Source organism: Mus caroli, chromosome 5 (assembly GCF_900094665.2).
Source record: "Mus caroli chromosome 5, CAROLI_EIJ_v1.1, whole genome shotgun sequence".
Taxonomy (NCBI): domain Eukaryota; kingdom Metazoa; phylum Chordata; class Mammalia; order Rodentia; family Muridae; genus Mus; species Mus caroli.
In genome coordinates, this window is record NC_034574.1 from 106823542 (window position 1) to 106840623 (window position 17082).

Sequence of the window (17082 nt, forward strand, 5' to 3'; positions counted from 1 at the left end):
TTAGAAAGAATATAAATATAACCACACAGACAGTGACAAGGCTTGCATTGGTTCGCCTTGCACTCAGTTGCTGATCTTTATATGTTGTAACTTCATAAAAAGTAACTCACCTTTAAAGAACTCATGATATTCTAGCAACTCTGGCTGGTGAGACAGAGGTTAGCCACCTGGGGTGTGGCCTTCAACACAGGGCCCAAGGTCAGGCTGCAGGGTGAAACTGATGCAGCCTTCTGGACTGTTCCAGATGAATCCACTTGATACATTCAGCAGGTCAAGGGTGGAAACTGTTCTCAACAATTTATGAAACATTTCCTGATTGCTTACAGGCACAGCGCTGGCAACTGCAGGGGCAGAGGGACATACAAAGACAGCTCTCTGGCAGAAGGCAGATGATTCAGGGGACAAGCAGCCCCACCCTGCAACAAGGAGCACAGGGGAGCACTGCCATCGACAAGGAGCATGGGGGGGTGGGGGTGGGGGGACAGCTTGGAGAACACGCAGCCTCAAGGAAGGACTTCCTTGAGTCCTCATAGTGCTTGCAGTGCCCTGACCCATGCTGGTGAAGGAATGACAGATTCCTTCTCACACAGAAAAGGGGCAAGGAGACATGGGCTCTAGTAACGTGCTCTGGGACCAATGGGTCACTGTGGAGAAGGACAAGGACAGAAGAGAAATCTCAGGGCTCGGCCTGTGTGGGGGACAGGCAGCTAAGACTTGGTTAGGAGGGACTCGCTGAGAGACACGTGAGGAGCACAGCATCGTCCCATCCCAGGGACTGTTGAGTGGTGGTTTCAGCGAGATGCTGGCTGGTGCCTGTGTGTGGCTACACCCATGGTAAGCTTTGCTCTGACCTAGAATATATTCTTTGGGTTGCGGTTTTGTTTTTTAAAATTGTTTTTGTTTGTTTGTTTTTGTTTTTGTTTTTTTTTTTTTCAGATAGGGTCTCATCATGGATCTCAGACTGGCCTGACTCAGATCCTCCTGACTCAGTCTTTGAGATCTCAAATGACAAGATCCTAGAGTGGGTATTAAATCTGGAGAATAGCAGGAACTCATAGGAGGCATGCATCCTCCTACAAAGTGCAGGGAGTAAAACAACTGTGTAGTGTCCACTGTAGTGCCACGTGTCCCTGTGGGACCTCAGCATCCTCTCCTCCTTGCTCTCCTGTAAACACGGTAGAGCCGAGAGTCCACTCTTTTCCAGCACAGGACAGGCATTCAGCTGTCTGTTCATCCCTGGTGTTTGCAGCTCAGCCAATGCTAACAGGAGATGCTCATGAGGGGCTGCCCAGTGTTGGGGGCCTCACGGCTTCAGCTCTGGAGACACAGATGAAGAACCAGGAGGAGAATTCCAGTTACAGACTAGCTAACTTGAGAGTCGGGTGGCTGCATTTTGAAGACCTGGAATATGTGACCTAAGTCTGTGGGAAAGGAATATTTACTAGGTTCAAATAATGATTTTTTTTTCTTTTAGAGAGTTCTCTCTGCATAGCCCCAGTGTCCTGGAACTCACTCTGTAGAGCAGGCTGGCCTCGAACCCACAGAGATCCACCTGCCTCTGCCTCCCAGGATTACAGGAGTGCAACAACCCACCCAGCTATGAATGATGAATTTTACAACTTATTCCACGCAGGAGGGTCTCAGTTTTGGGTACACTAAACCCTACGGTGCTGGCACCTCACACAGAAGAGGCCTGCCAGACCATAAACCAGAAGCCATGCCAAAGTAGCACACAGCTGGATTAGCATCTTCACAGGGAGGAAGGACAAGGGTGTCTTTCTATTTTTTTCTATTTACTTATTTTTACAATGTTTAAATAAGAGAATGTAATAACCCAGCAGGGGTCCAGGCAAAAAAAAAAAAAAAAGCACTTGGGGCTGAAAAGATGGCTCAGCAATAAAAAGCTGTTTTTTCGGAGGACCAAGGTTCAGTTTCCAGGGTGCTGGAGCAACAGCTGAGAACTCACATCCTGAGACACAATCACAGGTCTGGGAATGGCTTGGGTTTCTGAAACTTCAGAGCCCACTCTCAGTGACAGGCCACTCCTAATCCCAAACAGTTCCACCAACCGGGGACTAGCATTCAAATGGATGAGCCTACTGGATCAATTCCCATGCAAGCCACCGCTAGGGGTGACTCTGAACTCAGGTCTTCTACTCGGCCTGCCAGGTGGTAGGGTCATAGGTGTGCATTGCCATGCCTGCTCTGTGGCTAGGAGTCAAACTCATGGCCCTGTGTGTGCTGGACAATCATCCTACCAGCTGAGCTACAACCCCAAAATTATGGTTTTAAAGCACGCTTTAAATTCCATTCAAGCTTCAGGGGCGTACACTACACAAGAAGACCCTATCTCAAAAAGCATGTTTATATTCACACACACACACACACACACACACACACATTGTGTGTGTGTGTGTGTGTGTGTGTGTGTGTGTGCACTTACTCTCTCTATCTGCATCTGTTTTAAGGACACTCATAACTAACTAGAGGGGTGTGGTGGTAGACAGCTCTTCATGCCAGGCTCAGAAGAGCACTCCCTATTGTGCATCCTCCCTACTGTACATCAGGCCCTAGCCTGGATGGGGTGGGGTAGAACAGATAATCAGAAAGCCACTTGTCTTAGTTAAGACTACTATCGATGTGATGAAACACCATGACCAAGAGCAAGCTGGCCAGGAAATGGCTGATTTCAGCTCACATTTCCAGGTCATGGTCTATCACACAGGGCAGGAACCTGGAGGCAGAAGCTGACACAGAGGCCATGGAGGGGTGCTGCTTACTGGCTTGCTCAGCCCTGCTTTCTTATAGAACTCAGGACCTCTAGCCCAGAGATGGCTCCACCCACAAGGGCCTGGTCTCTCCCCTCCATAGCCGGAGCTTATGGGGGCATTTCCTCAGATAAGGTCTCCTCCTTTCTGATGACTCTATCTTATATCAAGTTGACATAAACCTAGCCAGCACAACTCTTACTACTCACATATGCAGTGTAAGCAAACACTGTATGTCAGACTTCAGTCTGAGAATACCTGATTTACACGTGCTGCCTGCCTATCAAGTTACCCAAAATCTAACTGCTTAAGATAGGGGCTCTTACAGGCAAGCCAGATAACCTGAGATCAATGCCCTGGACCAACCTCTGTATCTCTATCTATATATCTATAGAGAAAGATTAAATAAAAGGCACTGCCCATCTCACTGCAGGCAGGGACAAAGAGGCAGTGTGACACAAGGTTAAAGGAGCCCGGACCATGCCCATCCCATCATGCCCCACCCCACTATAGACAGTCGCTACTCAGAAAGTCAGCAGTCGCTCCCAGACACAAATGACCTTTACAATCAGAATGGGGAAGGGCACCAGGGGGATGGGAGCCCACGGTGTGGATCCTCCATCCAGGTGAGGAACGCAGTTCTCAGAGCACCCCTCCACCTTACTTGTCTCAGGCAGGACTGGCAGGTTTTCTGAGGTCCGAAGTTCGATGGTGCACCTTACAGGAAGTGCTTTGTGCTGGAGTCATCATGACCAGCAGCAGGGAGGGGTGCTTGCTTCAGCTGTGCGTCACGACTGAGCCTGGCAGATGGCTCAGGGGACTGAAGGCCTGCATGGGCACTTGTAGCAAGGGAGAAAGTTATCCCTCGTGCCAGTCAAACACAGAGCCAGCTTGTGCTTAACAAGACAGCCTTGTCTTACTCATCCTCTGAAAGACTGGAGAACAAGAACACACACCAAACCACACCTGCAGAGATCACGGCAGAGCGGCATGCCACAGCTTGAGCAGTGTTACCAAAGAGTCGGGGCACATGCGGGCTTATCCAAGCCGCCACACCTTAGCTGGGAACCTACTTACTCTTCAAGCAATGGTCTCTGACAAGCCAATGTGCTGACCGTTTGTGTGTGTGCTGGTGCTTGTATGTGAGCACAGGTGTGTGTATGTGTGTGTGTGTGAGCACAGGCATGTGTGCATGTCAATATATTTGTCCCTGTTACTGTTTCCATCCTGGATCTTGGAAGTCTTGGAAGACAGAGACTGTCTAACTCATTTATATTTTCCCAAACTCTAATCACAAGACACTGAGATTACAAGTCTTTGCTACCCCTCCCCCCTATCTTGGCCATGTAGCCTGGCTGGCCTGGAACTCACTATGTAGGCTGCCTTCCAAGTGCTGAGACCACCACACAGGGCCAATAGAAGCAATCTAATAAGATAAAGGTTAGAAAACAGTACACAATGCTGGGGTAAGGGTGCAGGGTGGCAGGCTATAGCTTGGTGACACAGGACTTGATTAGCATGAGTCAGGCCTGAGGTTCAATTCTACCCCCACCAGGGCAGAAATGCTGCAAAGGGCAGTGCTGAGCCTACAAACAGCAAAGCAACGCTGACACGTGATGATCAGACAACAATGAAACCTGACCTGGTAACAATCAAATATCAGTAGCAATGTAAAATCCACAACCCTCACTCAAAAACCATCGGTATTTCCTGCCAACAGTGAGGATGGTCCTATTTGCTTCAGTTACAGATGCCCCAGTGACCAGGCAGCAGCCCAGGAAGGGTAGAAACATCAGGGTCAAGTGACCTGGGGCTCGTAGCCAGGCCTTCCACCATAGCACAGGACCGACAGCCACCCTCACCTGCAGGACAAAGCCACACAGACAGAATCACAGCTGAGAAAGGCCTAAAAGATAGGCACCTCCCAAAGCCAACATGTGACTGAGGCATAGCAACCGGCGAGGGGCTGGAGGGATATGTGTGTATACATGTGGAGGTATCTTCTCTTGCCTCCCCCATGCCCGTTTTGAGACTGTCTCCCAATGAACCTGAAGCTCACCAGCTGGATAGATTGGCAGCCAGAGAGCCCCTAGGCTCCTCCTGACTCTGACCCCTAGTGATGGGGTTACAGACAAGCATCACTGAGCCTGGCCTGTCAGAGGATGTTGACGATCCGAAGTCAGGTCCTCACGCTAACTCTACCCACTAAGCTCTCTCCGCAGTCAAGGACGAGCAGGCAATCTCATTCCAATAGAGATGGAGTGATACTGACTAATGCAGGCCACTTAACCTAAGTAAGAACCACATCGCCAAACAGGTCTCCTGCAAGCGCCATGAGGGTCAGAGTCTCCCGTGGTCTGCAGAAGCACAGGCGGGCTCAGGGAGCCTTTTGTGGATGTGGAAGCTGGAGGAACTGTCTGAACCCTGTGCAAGATTAGCCATTCAGAGTTTATTTTGGGCTTCTTAATTGGCTTGTTCCATTTCTTTGAAGAAAAGAATGTCTTGAATTCGTTCCTCAGTTTATAAAAAGAAAAATGCTTTAACTCCAGGCAGACCGTGAGTTCCTGACCTGGCTGACAGGCCGTGGCTGTCCTCTCAGCTGGCTGGCCTGAGCCGTAGCAACAAAAAGTCAAGTTCCCGAGCGCTCCCCACTACTAATAAAGGACTACACATGCTGGAGACGGCCCAGTGGCTAAGGGCATGTCCAGATGACGTAAGTTCTAGTCCCTGCACCCATAGCAGGGGGCTCACAACTATCTGTAGCTCCAGGAGACCCAATTCCTCTATCGAAGCCAAGCACAGGTGCTAACCAGAACAAGCTAGTCCCGGACATCTGAGAGTACAGGAACCGGAAGCTTCCCCACGTGATGTCAAGCTATGCTCTTGAGGTGGACGCCGACTTCCAGAACCCACGATCCTCAGTGAGGCGTGCCCTAGTTTCCCATTGCTGCCTGTAGATTTTCAGCACATGGTGACGGCTGGCTGTACTCAACACCTGCACTTCCACGTCATGTCGTGGCGCTACACCCTTAGCTCTGGAGCTCAGGACTTTTCCTCCCACAAGCTAAGGAGAACAGGCGTACAAATGCTCCATCTTACACCCAGCTGGGGCGGCTCAGGAAAGGTAAGTCAGGAAAGGAGCAGTGCACCCCTGAGGAGGAGTGCACACACGGCCAGCCAGGCGGGACCTTTCATTTCTACCACTGTCAAACAGTGTAAATCCTAGGCTGTAGCTTACTACCGAGACTTGGGATAAACCGTGAATCTTGTGTTGGGTCTGTCTGTGTAGACACCTCCAGCACCCGCTACTCTGGCAGCAGGGCTGGGACCAGGGTCATATACACCTAAGCAACAGGACAGCGAAGCCACAGAGCTAAAACCCATCCCTCGGGACATTTTTTTGAGCTTGTGGTCAATTTACAACTCAAAACCCGAAAGACCACAGGCTGAAGAGATGGCTCAGTGGTCAGAGCCCTTGCCGAGGACCTGAGTTCCTTGTATCTCCAGCTCCAGAAGGGGATGTTGCTCTCTCACTCACCTTGTGCAGCGGGAGCACCAGGAAGGCCCCTCCCCCACTCGCTTCAATGATGATGGCCACGAATCTGGGGTTGACAGCACAAAAGGAACTGTCCCAGGTGACTCGGGAGACGCGGATGTCGTCATAGCACTGGTCATTCTTCACCGCCTGTCCAAAGACGTGCCGGAACTTGCTCTGCCGCACCACTCGCCGCATCGTGTCTATGAAAAGAGAGCAACGAGAAGTGTGTGAGAGCTGCGTGCGCCAAAGCTGCGCTTCCACACCAGGCAAGCTGGAAACAGCGCCTTGGCACGGCCTGCGCTCCTGGAAGGTGCAAATCCCAGATCCTGTGCAGAAGGAGCGGGAGAGCACGGCAAAACAGGTGGCAAAGCTCACAGCATCCAGAGGCAGAAGAGAGTGCTCACTTCAAGAGAAGGATCAAGGCAGGACCTGAAGGCAAATCCACCTTTCGGGGTGGGTGGGAAAACACATTCCACCCTTCCTACTTTGGAGATAGGAAAACACCTAAGCGAAAGAACCTTGTGGGTGGGAAGCTGAAGGAAATCCTCAAACAAGACGTGATTTGGTGGCTTTTTCCTCAGCCTGCCAGGGTCGGTTTCCAGTTCTTAAACACCCTCCCTCACCCCGACACCAGCATCCCTCTTCTGAGCACTGTGCTGGCTCCTGAGTCACTCCACACAACCAGCTATGCAGACTCAGGAGTCGAGAGGCTGCTGCCCTGGCCCCCTGTGCTGCCCACAGAACTACCTAGACCGCCTGCTGGCTGCCAGGGGCCAGTGAGGAAATCTGACCTGAGGCTGCCACAGAAGTCAAGAGCCGGGTCTTAGAACAAGGAGCTGTAATTAAACGGGAAGTGGCTGATGAAGGCCTCAGGGACAGGGAGTCTGCCAGCTCCATTCTAGCCAACGTGAAGAGCTCTACACTGGGCTACAAGCCAAGGCAGCCAAAGCCTGAACTGCATGGCAGAGGCAGCTGGACAGAAGGGAGGGAACATGGCTAGTGTGGAGGAGAAAAGAGACCAGGATGGAGGCTCAGGGTCAAGCCACTCAACTGCTTGCAGAGGAAGCTGGGCATGGGGATTGTGGGTGACAGCTAACTGGGGCCCTGGGACCTCTCTGGGTAGCCAGATGGGCATGAACACGGGAAGCTTTGTGCTTCTTTCAGGCCCCAGGCCCCACACCTCAGGTTTCTAGCCAGCACTTGATGTAATTTTCCCGTCTGCTGCTGTACAGCATTCTGTTCAAAAAGACAAATGGAACTCGGATAAAGAAAGCTAAGTGGAGCCGGCACACAGCCAAACCCTGACAAATTCACAGAAAACCAGACCGCTGTGAACAGAAGAGGCCAACAGCTGTCTGTCTGTGCCATGTGGGACCTGAAGTGGGCAATGCTATTTCTCACCGACTACATCCCTCCCACTGCTAGACACAGACAAAGTTTATGCCAGAGCCTCTGTCCACCTTTGCAAGGCTTGTGTAGCAGTGTCCTCTCTGCACTGCTGGAACATGTAGCTGGGCAGAGCTGGAAGCCCAGTGGCACGACCCTACACCCTGCATTCTGTAACCCAGCTGCTGTCTGCCCTTCCCTGCTGACTCCTGGGACTGTACACTTTGAATGCTTGGTACAAGATGCTAAGGGCTTACACTCAGCCAACAGCATTCACTGTGGAACAGTATGAGTTCTTCCTTCAGCAGTGAGTCAGACACAGCTTCTACTATGGCAAAGACTCAGGGAACACACCTCCATACTGGCCGCTCTCCAAAGCCACCACCTTCTCAGCCATTCTACAAGTCACATTCTACAAAGGCTAGAGGCCCCACCAGCACATCCCAGCAAGCGTTTCAAGAGGTAAGGCTCAGTCAGCAGTTAGTTTACTGCTCCCTCAGAGCCCCACATTTGGTACACGCAGCTGCTCACAACTGCCTGTAGCTCCTGCCCCAGGGGATCTGATACCTTCCTGCTTCCACACATACCTGCATTCACGCCCATACCCACCCACACACACACATAAGCACAAAACAATTTCAGTTAGCCGGGTATAGTGGCACATGTCTTTAATCCCAGGCACTTGGGATGCAGAAGCAGGCAGATCTCTGAGTTCAAGACCAGCCTGGTCTACTGAACAAGTAGGCAAAGCTATACGGAGAAACCCTGTCTCAAAAACAAAAACAAAAACAAAAACAAAAACAAAAACAAAAACAAAAACAACTCAAATGAAAAATACGCAAAAACAAAAAACAAAACCAAACAGGTCTACAGGTCTGTCTTGCGCTCTCTCTCTCTCTCTCTCTCTCTCTCTCTCTCTCACACACACACACACACACACACACACACACACACACACACACAGGGGGATGCACACATAGAGGGGGATGCACAGGCATACACACCATGTATAAGGACAGGAAGGGAGCCCACCAGAGAGCAAACCCAATGACTAAGCTCAGAAGAGAAAAAGTGAGTATCACCGAGTGACTGGTGTCACGGAGTGACCACTGTGGACGTGCCCTACACTCACCGAGCATCTTGGGTGGAGCTCACAAGGACAGAGGCGAGTTGTAAATCCCTAGCAGAAGCAGGAAAGAGAGCGTGCACACACACATAAACAGATACACATGCAGGAAAGAGTGTGCACACACATAAACAGATACACATGCACATTTTATAAAGCAGAAAAGTGGAAACTGTTATCACGACAGTGTGAGACATGAATCAATGCAACAGAACTCAAAATCCAGGGCCAAAGGGGCTCAGAGGGAAAGGACACCTGCTGCACAGCCTGGTGACCTGAGTGTGGTCCCCAAACACATGTGAAAATGGCAACAGAAAACCACATCCACGGTGTTGTCCTCTCATCTCTGTACATGTTACCACACACACATTCATACACATGCCCCCACATATACACACACAGTATACAGACATATAGGTACCCACACATACACAGTGTACACACATAAACATACAACAACAACAATAATAACAATAATCACATTTTTAAAAAAGCACTTCAGCCCCGAGGTAAAGCCATACTTTCTCTAGTCAACTGACTTTCAACACGAAATGGAACCACTCACGGGGCATGGAGTGTCAACAAAGGGCGCTGACCCAGCAGGCCAGCCCTGAGAGCAAGCAAACAGAAAGATGCTGGTGATGGAATGGGTCTGGAGCCTGGACACAGGACCTGAGCCCACAAAGCCCCCAGGAGGAGACACAGCAGCAAATCTTCCTGGCCCTGGACGGCAAAAGCAGCTCACGTCTGACACTGTGCAAGCAACGTAGCTGACAGGGCTCAACCAGACAGAGAACTGACCTCTCCAAGTCAGCCTCTGACCTCCACACGTACACCATGGCACACACGTCACAACAACACACACTAACTAAAGTAAGTAAAAATATACACCGACATTTACTGCAAACCCTAAATCTAATAAGGCATTCACTGATACCTAAAATATATAAAGAACTTATTGAAAAGGAGACAGGATAGGGAGGACAATTTAAAATCCTCAAGGTAGACTTGCCAGGCATGGTAGAGGCAGGAAGATGAGGTATTCAAAGTCAGCCTCGGCTACAGGCAATCTTGCTTTTGCCTACTGTATGTGAGACCCTGGGTATATAACCAGCACCATTCCCCCAATGGGCTGAAGGCTCAAAGGGACATGCATCTGTCCAACGCACACAGGTCTGTCACTTATGAAGTGACAGCCAACCCCTCCATGAATGGGTCCTTTACCCCAGCATGAAACCCGGCAGCCAGAGAATCGCTGATGTAGTATGGGCAGCTCTGGATCTCTAGGGCGTCAGGTGGGCTGAGCTTTGGAAGGGCCTATCGGTGCCTTGTGCTCTAACAGATTTCCACCTGACCTGGCTCTTGAGAGAACTGAAAACGAATACATGACCTCCCCCTCCCCCAACTCCACTCCCACCCCCACAGCAAAGGGAGAACCCTGAGTGCTGCTATTCGCTGGTCTATTAGATAAACTGCTATTGCCACAGAGACCGCTGCTCAGCACTGATGCACCAGCACACCCTATGGCCCGGAGAGACCCTGGCAACATCACAGTGCCGAGAGGCGGTACAAAGACCTACAGAGCCTAGCTGTTTGTGTTAAGCCTACACTAGGCAAATACAGAGAACAGTTTGGGGGCTGTGGGTTAAGAGCTAAAGACAGAGGGCAGGAGGCTGTTTCTTAGGACTCACTTGCCCAAGCACTGTGGCAAACGCTTTAATCCCAGAACTTGGGAAGCAGAGGCCAGACTAGCTTATTATCAAGGTCCAGGACAACCAACAACACGGAGAGTGACCCTGTCTCAAAAATAGGCAAACAAGACTTGTGTGTGTGTGTGTGTGCGTGCTCACACACGTGCGTATCAGGCACATACGATGCCTGCAGAGGCCAAAAAGAGGGCATCAGATCCCTTGGAAATGGAGTTACGGGTGGTTGTGAACCTCCATGTGGGAGCTGGGAATAGAACCCGGGTCCACTACAGGAGCAGACAGTGTGCTTAACTACTGAGCCATCTCTCTCCAACACCACAGGCTTCTCTTAGGGGTCATGAAACTGTTCCCAAGTCTCTGTGGTAATGGCTGCACATGTATTAGTTTTCTTTTGGTTTTCTCTATCTTAAGCACGTACAAAGGTGTTTGTTTTTAATCTGTACAGAGTCCCGCACAGACTCTAGTCCTCACTGGTTTTTAGACACTAGCAACTGTTACTTACGAGCCCATTAAGTTTCCCTACCCAAAGGGAAAATCCAACCAATGCCCTACTGACAAGGGCACATGAGGATAACTTCATACAGTGGTAAACCGAGAACTCTACAAAACTCTGTGTTCTCCCACCTCAGCAGCACTAATACCCTTTCCAAACAAAGAAAAATCTGAAAACGATTCCAAAGACTAGAACTCTCTGTAAGAGCCACCAGTGTTGACATCTGGCATTCAAAACTTCAGCTGGAAAACTAAGATGTCAAAAACAAACTAAAAAAAAAATTTAAATGTCTTATCAAACTTAGATTTTTTTTAAAGTTCTCTCGTCTAAGTGATCAGACAACAAATTTTAAAACTAAAATATTTTGTAAGGGAAGCCAATTCCCAACTGTATGAGAAAGAATTAATGAAGCAGTCCTGGACAAGGAGATCCAGATACAATTCTAAACGCCCTGCCAGAGAGAAGCTGCTCATGAGGTCAGGTTGTGAGCACTCCCCCTGCACGTGACCTTTTCTTCACAGATGTTGAGAACGTCTCAGACGTAGAGGGCTGTGAGCCAGGCATGACGGAGACGGAGGCCGGAATTGAAGATCAGCCTGGAATCGGGAGCAAGACTCCAAAGATCAACAAAACGATAGATAGGCCAACAAGGCAGAGCTCGGCCAGGAGAGCACTTGGCACATAAGGAGCGGGGCCGACTCTGTCCCCAGAACTGCTGCATAAGAGCTGGGATAACGCAGGCTTGTGACCCCGTGCCAGGGATCCATGCTGGCCAGAGCCAGTTCTGGGGGACTGTCAAAAAAGGAAGAAAAAACAAGGCAAGGAAAACACCCAAGAATGGCCTCCCTGAAAACACACATGTACCTGCACACTCACATGCACACACATATATACACAAAACTATTTAAAAGGATGGTGTAGTTGAGCCATTGAGCAAATTAAGGAAACGCTCAAAAGATTTCACAACAGATCCCAGTAAGTAGGAGAAAGTGTAAATATGTCTTTTTTTAAAAAAAGATTTATTTATTATATATAAGTACACTGTAGTTGTCTTCAGACACACCAGAAGAGGGCATTAGATCTCATTACAGATGGTTGTGAGCCACCATGTAGTTGCTGGGATTTGAACTCAGGACCTCTGGAAGAACAGTAGGTGCTCTTAACTGCTGAGCCATCTCACCAGCCCATAAATATGTCTTTTAATTCCCACAAAATCTAGCTCGTGTACACCTTTAGTCCCAGAACTTCAGAGGCAGAGGCAGGTGGATTTCTGAGTTCAAGGGATGCCTGGTCTACATGGTAACTTCCAGACCACCCAAGATTCTATGGTAAGACCCTGGACTTATGCACAGATATGACTGCACTGAAAGAGGAAGAACAACAAAATACAAAAGTACAAAAGCCAAATATGATATCACTCACCTGTAATCTAGCACTTGAAAGGCAAAGGCAAGATTAGGCTATCCTTGGTCACAAAGCAAACTTGATGTTAGCTTGGGTTACCTGACATAGCTGCAAGTTTTATGTTAATTATGGATATTTGAGAGGAAGGAACCTCAATTGAGAAAATGGCTTCCAGAGGACAGGGCTGTATGCAAGAACATTTTCTTAGTGATCAATGGGGGAGGGCCCAGCCATTGTGGGAGGGGCAATCCCTGGGCAGGTGGTTCTGGGTTCTATAAGAAAGCAGACTGAGCAAGCCATAAGGAAGGAGCAAGCCAGTAAGCAGCACCCCTCCATGGCCTCTGCATCAGCTCCCGCCTCCAGGTTCCTGCCCTGCTTGAGTTCCTGTCCTGACTTCAATGATGAACTGTGATGTGGAAGTTCAAAAGCAAAGAATCCCTTTCCTCCCCAGTTGCTTTGATCACCACATTTCTTCACAGCCAACAGTGACCCTGCCTATTACACCTGAAGAGCCAGCCCAGTAGAGAGGAAGCTTGAGCCCCAGGCCCACGTTAAATGTCCTCTCTAGGGCCGGTGTCAATCTCAGAAACATGGCCATTTGTCTCTCTGCCCTGGTTTCTAGGTATAGCTGAAACCAAGAGAACTGATTACCCGGTAATCCGGGCTTTTCTTCTGTTTCTTAGACAGGGTCTCTCTGTGTAGCCCAGGCTAGGACTCACACTTGCAGCCTTCCTGCTTCTGCATCCCAAGGGCTGGGACTTTAGACCTTGCCACTAGGCTCACAATGTGTTGGTAGGCAGGTGGTATATACCTCAGCTTTGACTCCAAATAAAGGAAGCCTAAACTCTGAAAAGTTGTGTTCATTATACCTAACATGAGGTATACAGATTTGCTTGTGTTGCGGGAAGCATCCTAAGGAAGGAGCATGACCAAACAGCAGGGACCCCCACGGCTTCGGGCTGTCTCTCTGGCAATGGCTCTGCAAGCCCGCAAGAGGGTTCTGCGGTTGCTGCACAGGGAGAACGGTGACGTTTGAGAAGGGAAGACAGAAGCGACCCTGCAGTGGCAGAGAATAAACTGTCCCTGAAGCACCTGAGTAAATGTTCCTCCACCTGTCTCCTCCAGTCTCATTTTAAGAAAAGGCCCACCACCCCAGCGTTTTCCTGTTGACTGAGGCACTGTCTGTCTACAGAGTCACACAGATGTGTTTCTCTGGCGTGTGTGAGAGGAAACACATCCTGAGGGAAACACAGGAAAGCTCCCATCAGCAGAATCCTGCCAGCGGCTCCGCAGACGCCATTCCAGGGCATCAGTGAGGAATGCACAGAAGACTTCCAACATCCCCCCAGCTAGCAGCAACCTCAGAAAGGCTCCAAAGACTCTGTGAGGGACGGGCCAGGCCCCCAAGAAGCTGCTGTTTCCGTGACAGGCACTTTTCAAAGCAGACTGGATGTGTTATATTAAAAGGACAGTAGGGAGCTAAGAGGTGGCTCAGCAGTTAAGAGCACTGGCTGCTCTCCCAGAGGACTTGGGTTTGACTCCTGGAACCCACATGATGGCTCCCAATTGCCTGTAATTCCAGTTCCATGGGACCCAACGCCATCGGCACACGGTGGTACAAAGACATGTGTATAGGTCAAACATATAAATAAACAGTAAAAAAAAAAAATAAACTACAAAAAACAAAAACAAGAGCAACACAACACAAAACAAAAGAAAAAAAAAAAAAAAAAACCCAGTACAGCTGAGGCAAATGTCTTAAACTCTGGAGTCTCTTTTAAGAAGAAATGTAGTGAGCCTGTCGACCCACGCGGGACAGATTCACAAGAGAAGACGATCACAGTAGAAGCATGAGATTCCTGATGAAACACTGAGTCCGGTACTCATCACTTCTGGGTAGGAGGTGGCTGGCCTTTAATTTGTCTATCAATGATTCTCAAAGAAGCTTTATAAATCACACATTTTCACTGCATTCAACACTAACAGTCACAGGAGACATTTAAAGGAAAAAAAAAAAAAAAAAGGCTGTGTGTAGTAGCTCACACCTTTAATCCCAGCACTCTGGGGATAGAGACAGGTGGTTTCTATGTGAGTTCATGATTCAGCCTGATCTACAAAAGTAGTTCCAAGCCAATCAAGGCCACACATAGTGAGGCATAGTTCAAAAAACAAGACTTGCCTAACTTAATATATATTCTTTTTTATGGTTTATGTGTATGGTTGTTTGTCTGCATGTTTGTCTGTGTACCTCATGTATGCCTGGTGCCTGAGATCAGAAGAGGATGCGAGATCCCCTGGAGCTGTAGCTACAGATGGTTGCAAGCCAGTATGTGGGCGCCGGGAATCAAACCCAAGTCCTCAGCCAGAGCAACAAGTGCTCTTAACTGCAGAGCATCCCGTCCGTACTCACTAATAAAAACTTTCAGAAGGAGGACCACCTGCACAGCAAGTTACACACAGGCAGCTCAGCTAAGCCGAGGCTCTGGGGAGTGGTAGGAGGAAGCTCTGTGCTCTATGCTTGCTGGACTTGCTAAAGGCAGTCCTGCTGGAGACTGCTGGCTCCCTACACAGATGCAGCAAGCACAGGGTAAGCTTCTGTGTGTTCAGCATATCATGACAGAGAATGCTAAGGACAGTCAAACCCATGAAAGCCGTCAAGTAACTTCTTTCCAGCCAGGGACAGACCGACAGTCTGGGCAGACGCAGGTTTCAATTACACAGCCCAAAACAATCTGGCTCTAAAATGTTTCTAGAAACAAAGACAAGAAAATAGACTTAACCGGTGGCTGCGGGGCCAGCCTGGGCCACAGGAAGTCTGAAGGGGAATCGCAAAGCGCTTGCTTCCCGGATCTGCATTTTCCAGCGCTCTCAGCGACATCACACAACTGGCTCAGAGAGAACGAAATACTGAGAGTCACAGTGACCCGGAGCCACAGAGCATGGCCAGTCGGCTCTCCTGCTTTCTCAGCACTAAGTCCTCAGCACTAACGTCCACATCACACGTCCCCTCTGCTTCTCAGTCAGTGGACAACACTCATCAGAGCCCTACAGTGGGGTGCTGCCTCGACGGGCACAGTCCCACTTGCTGGCTCAGTGATCTTTAAATACGAAACGACACTGAGCCAACACTTTATGAGCATTGAGAACAAACGGAAAAGCCAAAATTCAGAATGCAGTCTAGATAACCTGTACTGAGATGAAGCAAAGAAAGCATTAGTCTCACCCACAGGAGTAAATCCTCTCTTCTGATTTTAAAAGCTCTGTCTGAGATCCTAACACACTAGAAATAGTCACACACACATGCACACGTGCATACACAGGCATGTACACAGACGTATGTGTGCACACGCATCCACCAAAAATGCAATTCCTAAAGACTACATTGTGCTAACAGTTCTCTACACATTCCGAAGCTTCCTAGACCCTTCATATTTTACAACTTGTACTCATTTTAGAAAGAAAAAAAAAAAAAAAAAAAAAAAGCTGGAGACTACCTGAGGTGAGACAAGAGCACTTACTGAGCAATCTGAGAAAACGACAACGTCATGCAAATGCCTGCCTTTCACTGTGGCAGGAACTGAACCTGGGTGAGATGCCCAGGAAGCAGCCCTGAAGACCAAGAACTCATCTCACACCTGCATCCGGAGACCCTCTGAAGACCCAAGGGGCATTACAGACAAGGTAAGTCACCTAAGCCGGGGCACACAGAGGGTCTGTAATTATTAACGCAGGACACTAGGAAACAGCCCTAGTTCTCCAGTGTCTCTCACGGTGCGTGTTCTTACTACAGAGCTAACATGCAAAGATGTGTGTTCACAACCCCTCCCCTCTCCTAATCTCTGCTTATCACCAGTATCTTTATGATAATAACTGCCTCTACCCCCTTGGCCTGCATCTGAAGACAGCTCAGCCTCTCCCTGCCCCAGAGAACACACGGTGGCAGCCCAGAAACCATCCATGGCTGCAGGCATCTCCCAGAGGCCTCTGTGAAGAACCAAATTGATCCCAAGAGTCCTCAGGCTGAGTGCAGAACTTCTGCGGATATGAACAGCCCAGAGTGTTTCGGAACAGTCCTGCTACACTGATGACCTACTTTCCTTATCAACAACAGGGAAGGGAAAAAAGGCTGAATATGAGTGTCCAAACTTGCTCAGTCTGTTCTTCATTACTTAGTCAATGAAGTTTCTCTCGCAATAAAATTTTAATAATTCTTTGGAAATTTTATTGTTTCATAAATGAAATGACTAGATTCCCTGATCTGAATAATAGGATAAAATAAGAAGGCACGTTTATAAAGAATGTTGTTAGGAGCTGGGCAGTGGTGGCGCACACTTTTAATCCCAGCACTCGGGAGGCAGAGGCAGGCAGATTTCTGAGTTCGAGGCCAGCCTGGTCTACAGAGTGAGTTCCAGAACAGCCAGGGCTACATAGAGAAACCCCATCTTGAAAAACCAAAAAAAAAAAAAAAAAGAATGTTGTTAGGATCAGCCACAGATACAACTAGCAGCATCAGAACACACAACGAAGCCAGGTGTGACCCAGGATGCTGAGGCAGGAAGGCTAGGAGTGTGAGGCAGCCTGTCAATGCAGTCAGATACTGACTTCTTAAAGACACAGACAACTTCAGCTGAACACGCCTGGTGTCTTTCCCCTGTGCA

At 49.1% G+C, this 17082-nt stretch overlaps 1 protein-coding gene across 2 annotated transcripts in view; it reads right to left on the minus strand.

The window, feature by feature from the left end:
• Nucleotides 1–17082, minus strand: part of Coro1c (coronin 1C) — a 64773-nt gene that overhangs the window by 32479 nt on the left and 15212 nt on the right. For both annotated transcript variants that reach the window (XM_021162247.2, XM_021162248.2), the window contains one exon: nucleotides 6307–6506. In XM_021162247.2, the coding sequence (XP_021017906.1) occupies nucleotides 6307–6501 (195 nt within the window). In that variant the 5' untranslated portion in view covers nucleotides 6502–6506. The remainder of the gene's footprint in view (nucleotides 1–6306; nucleotides 6507–17082) is intronic.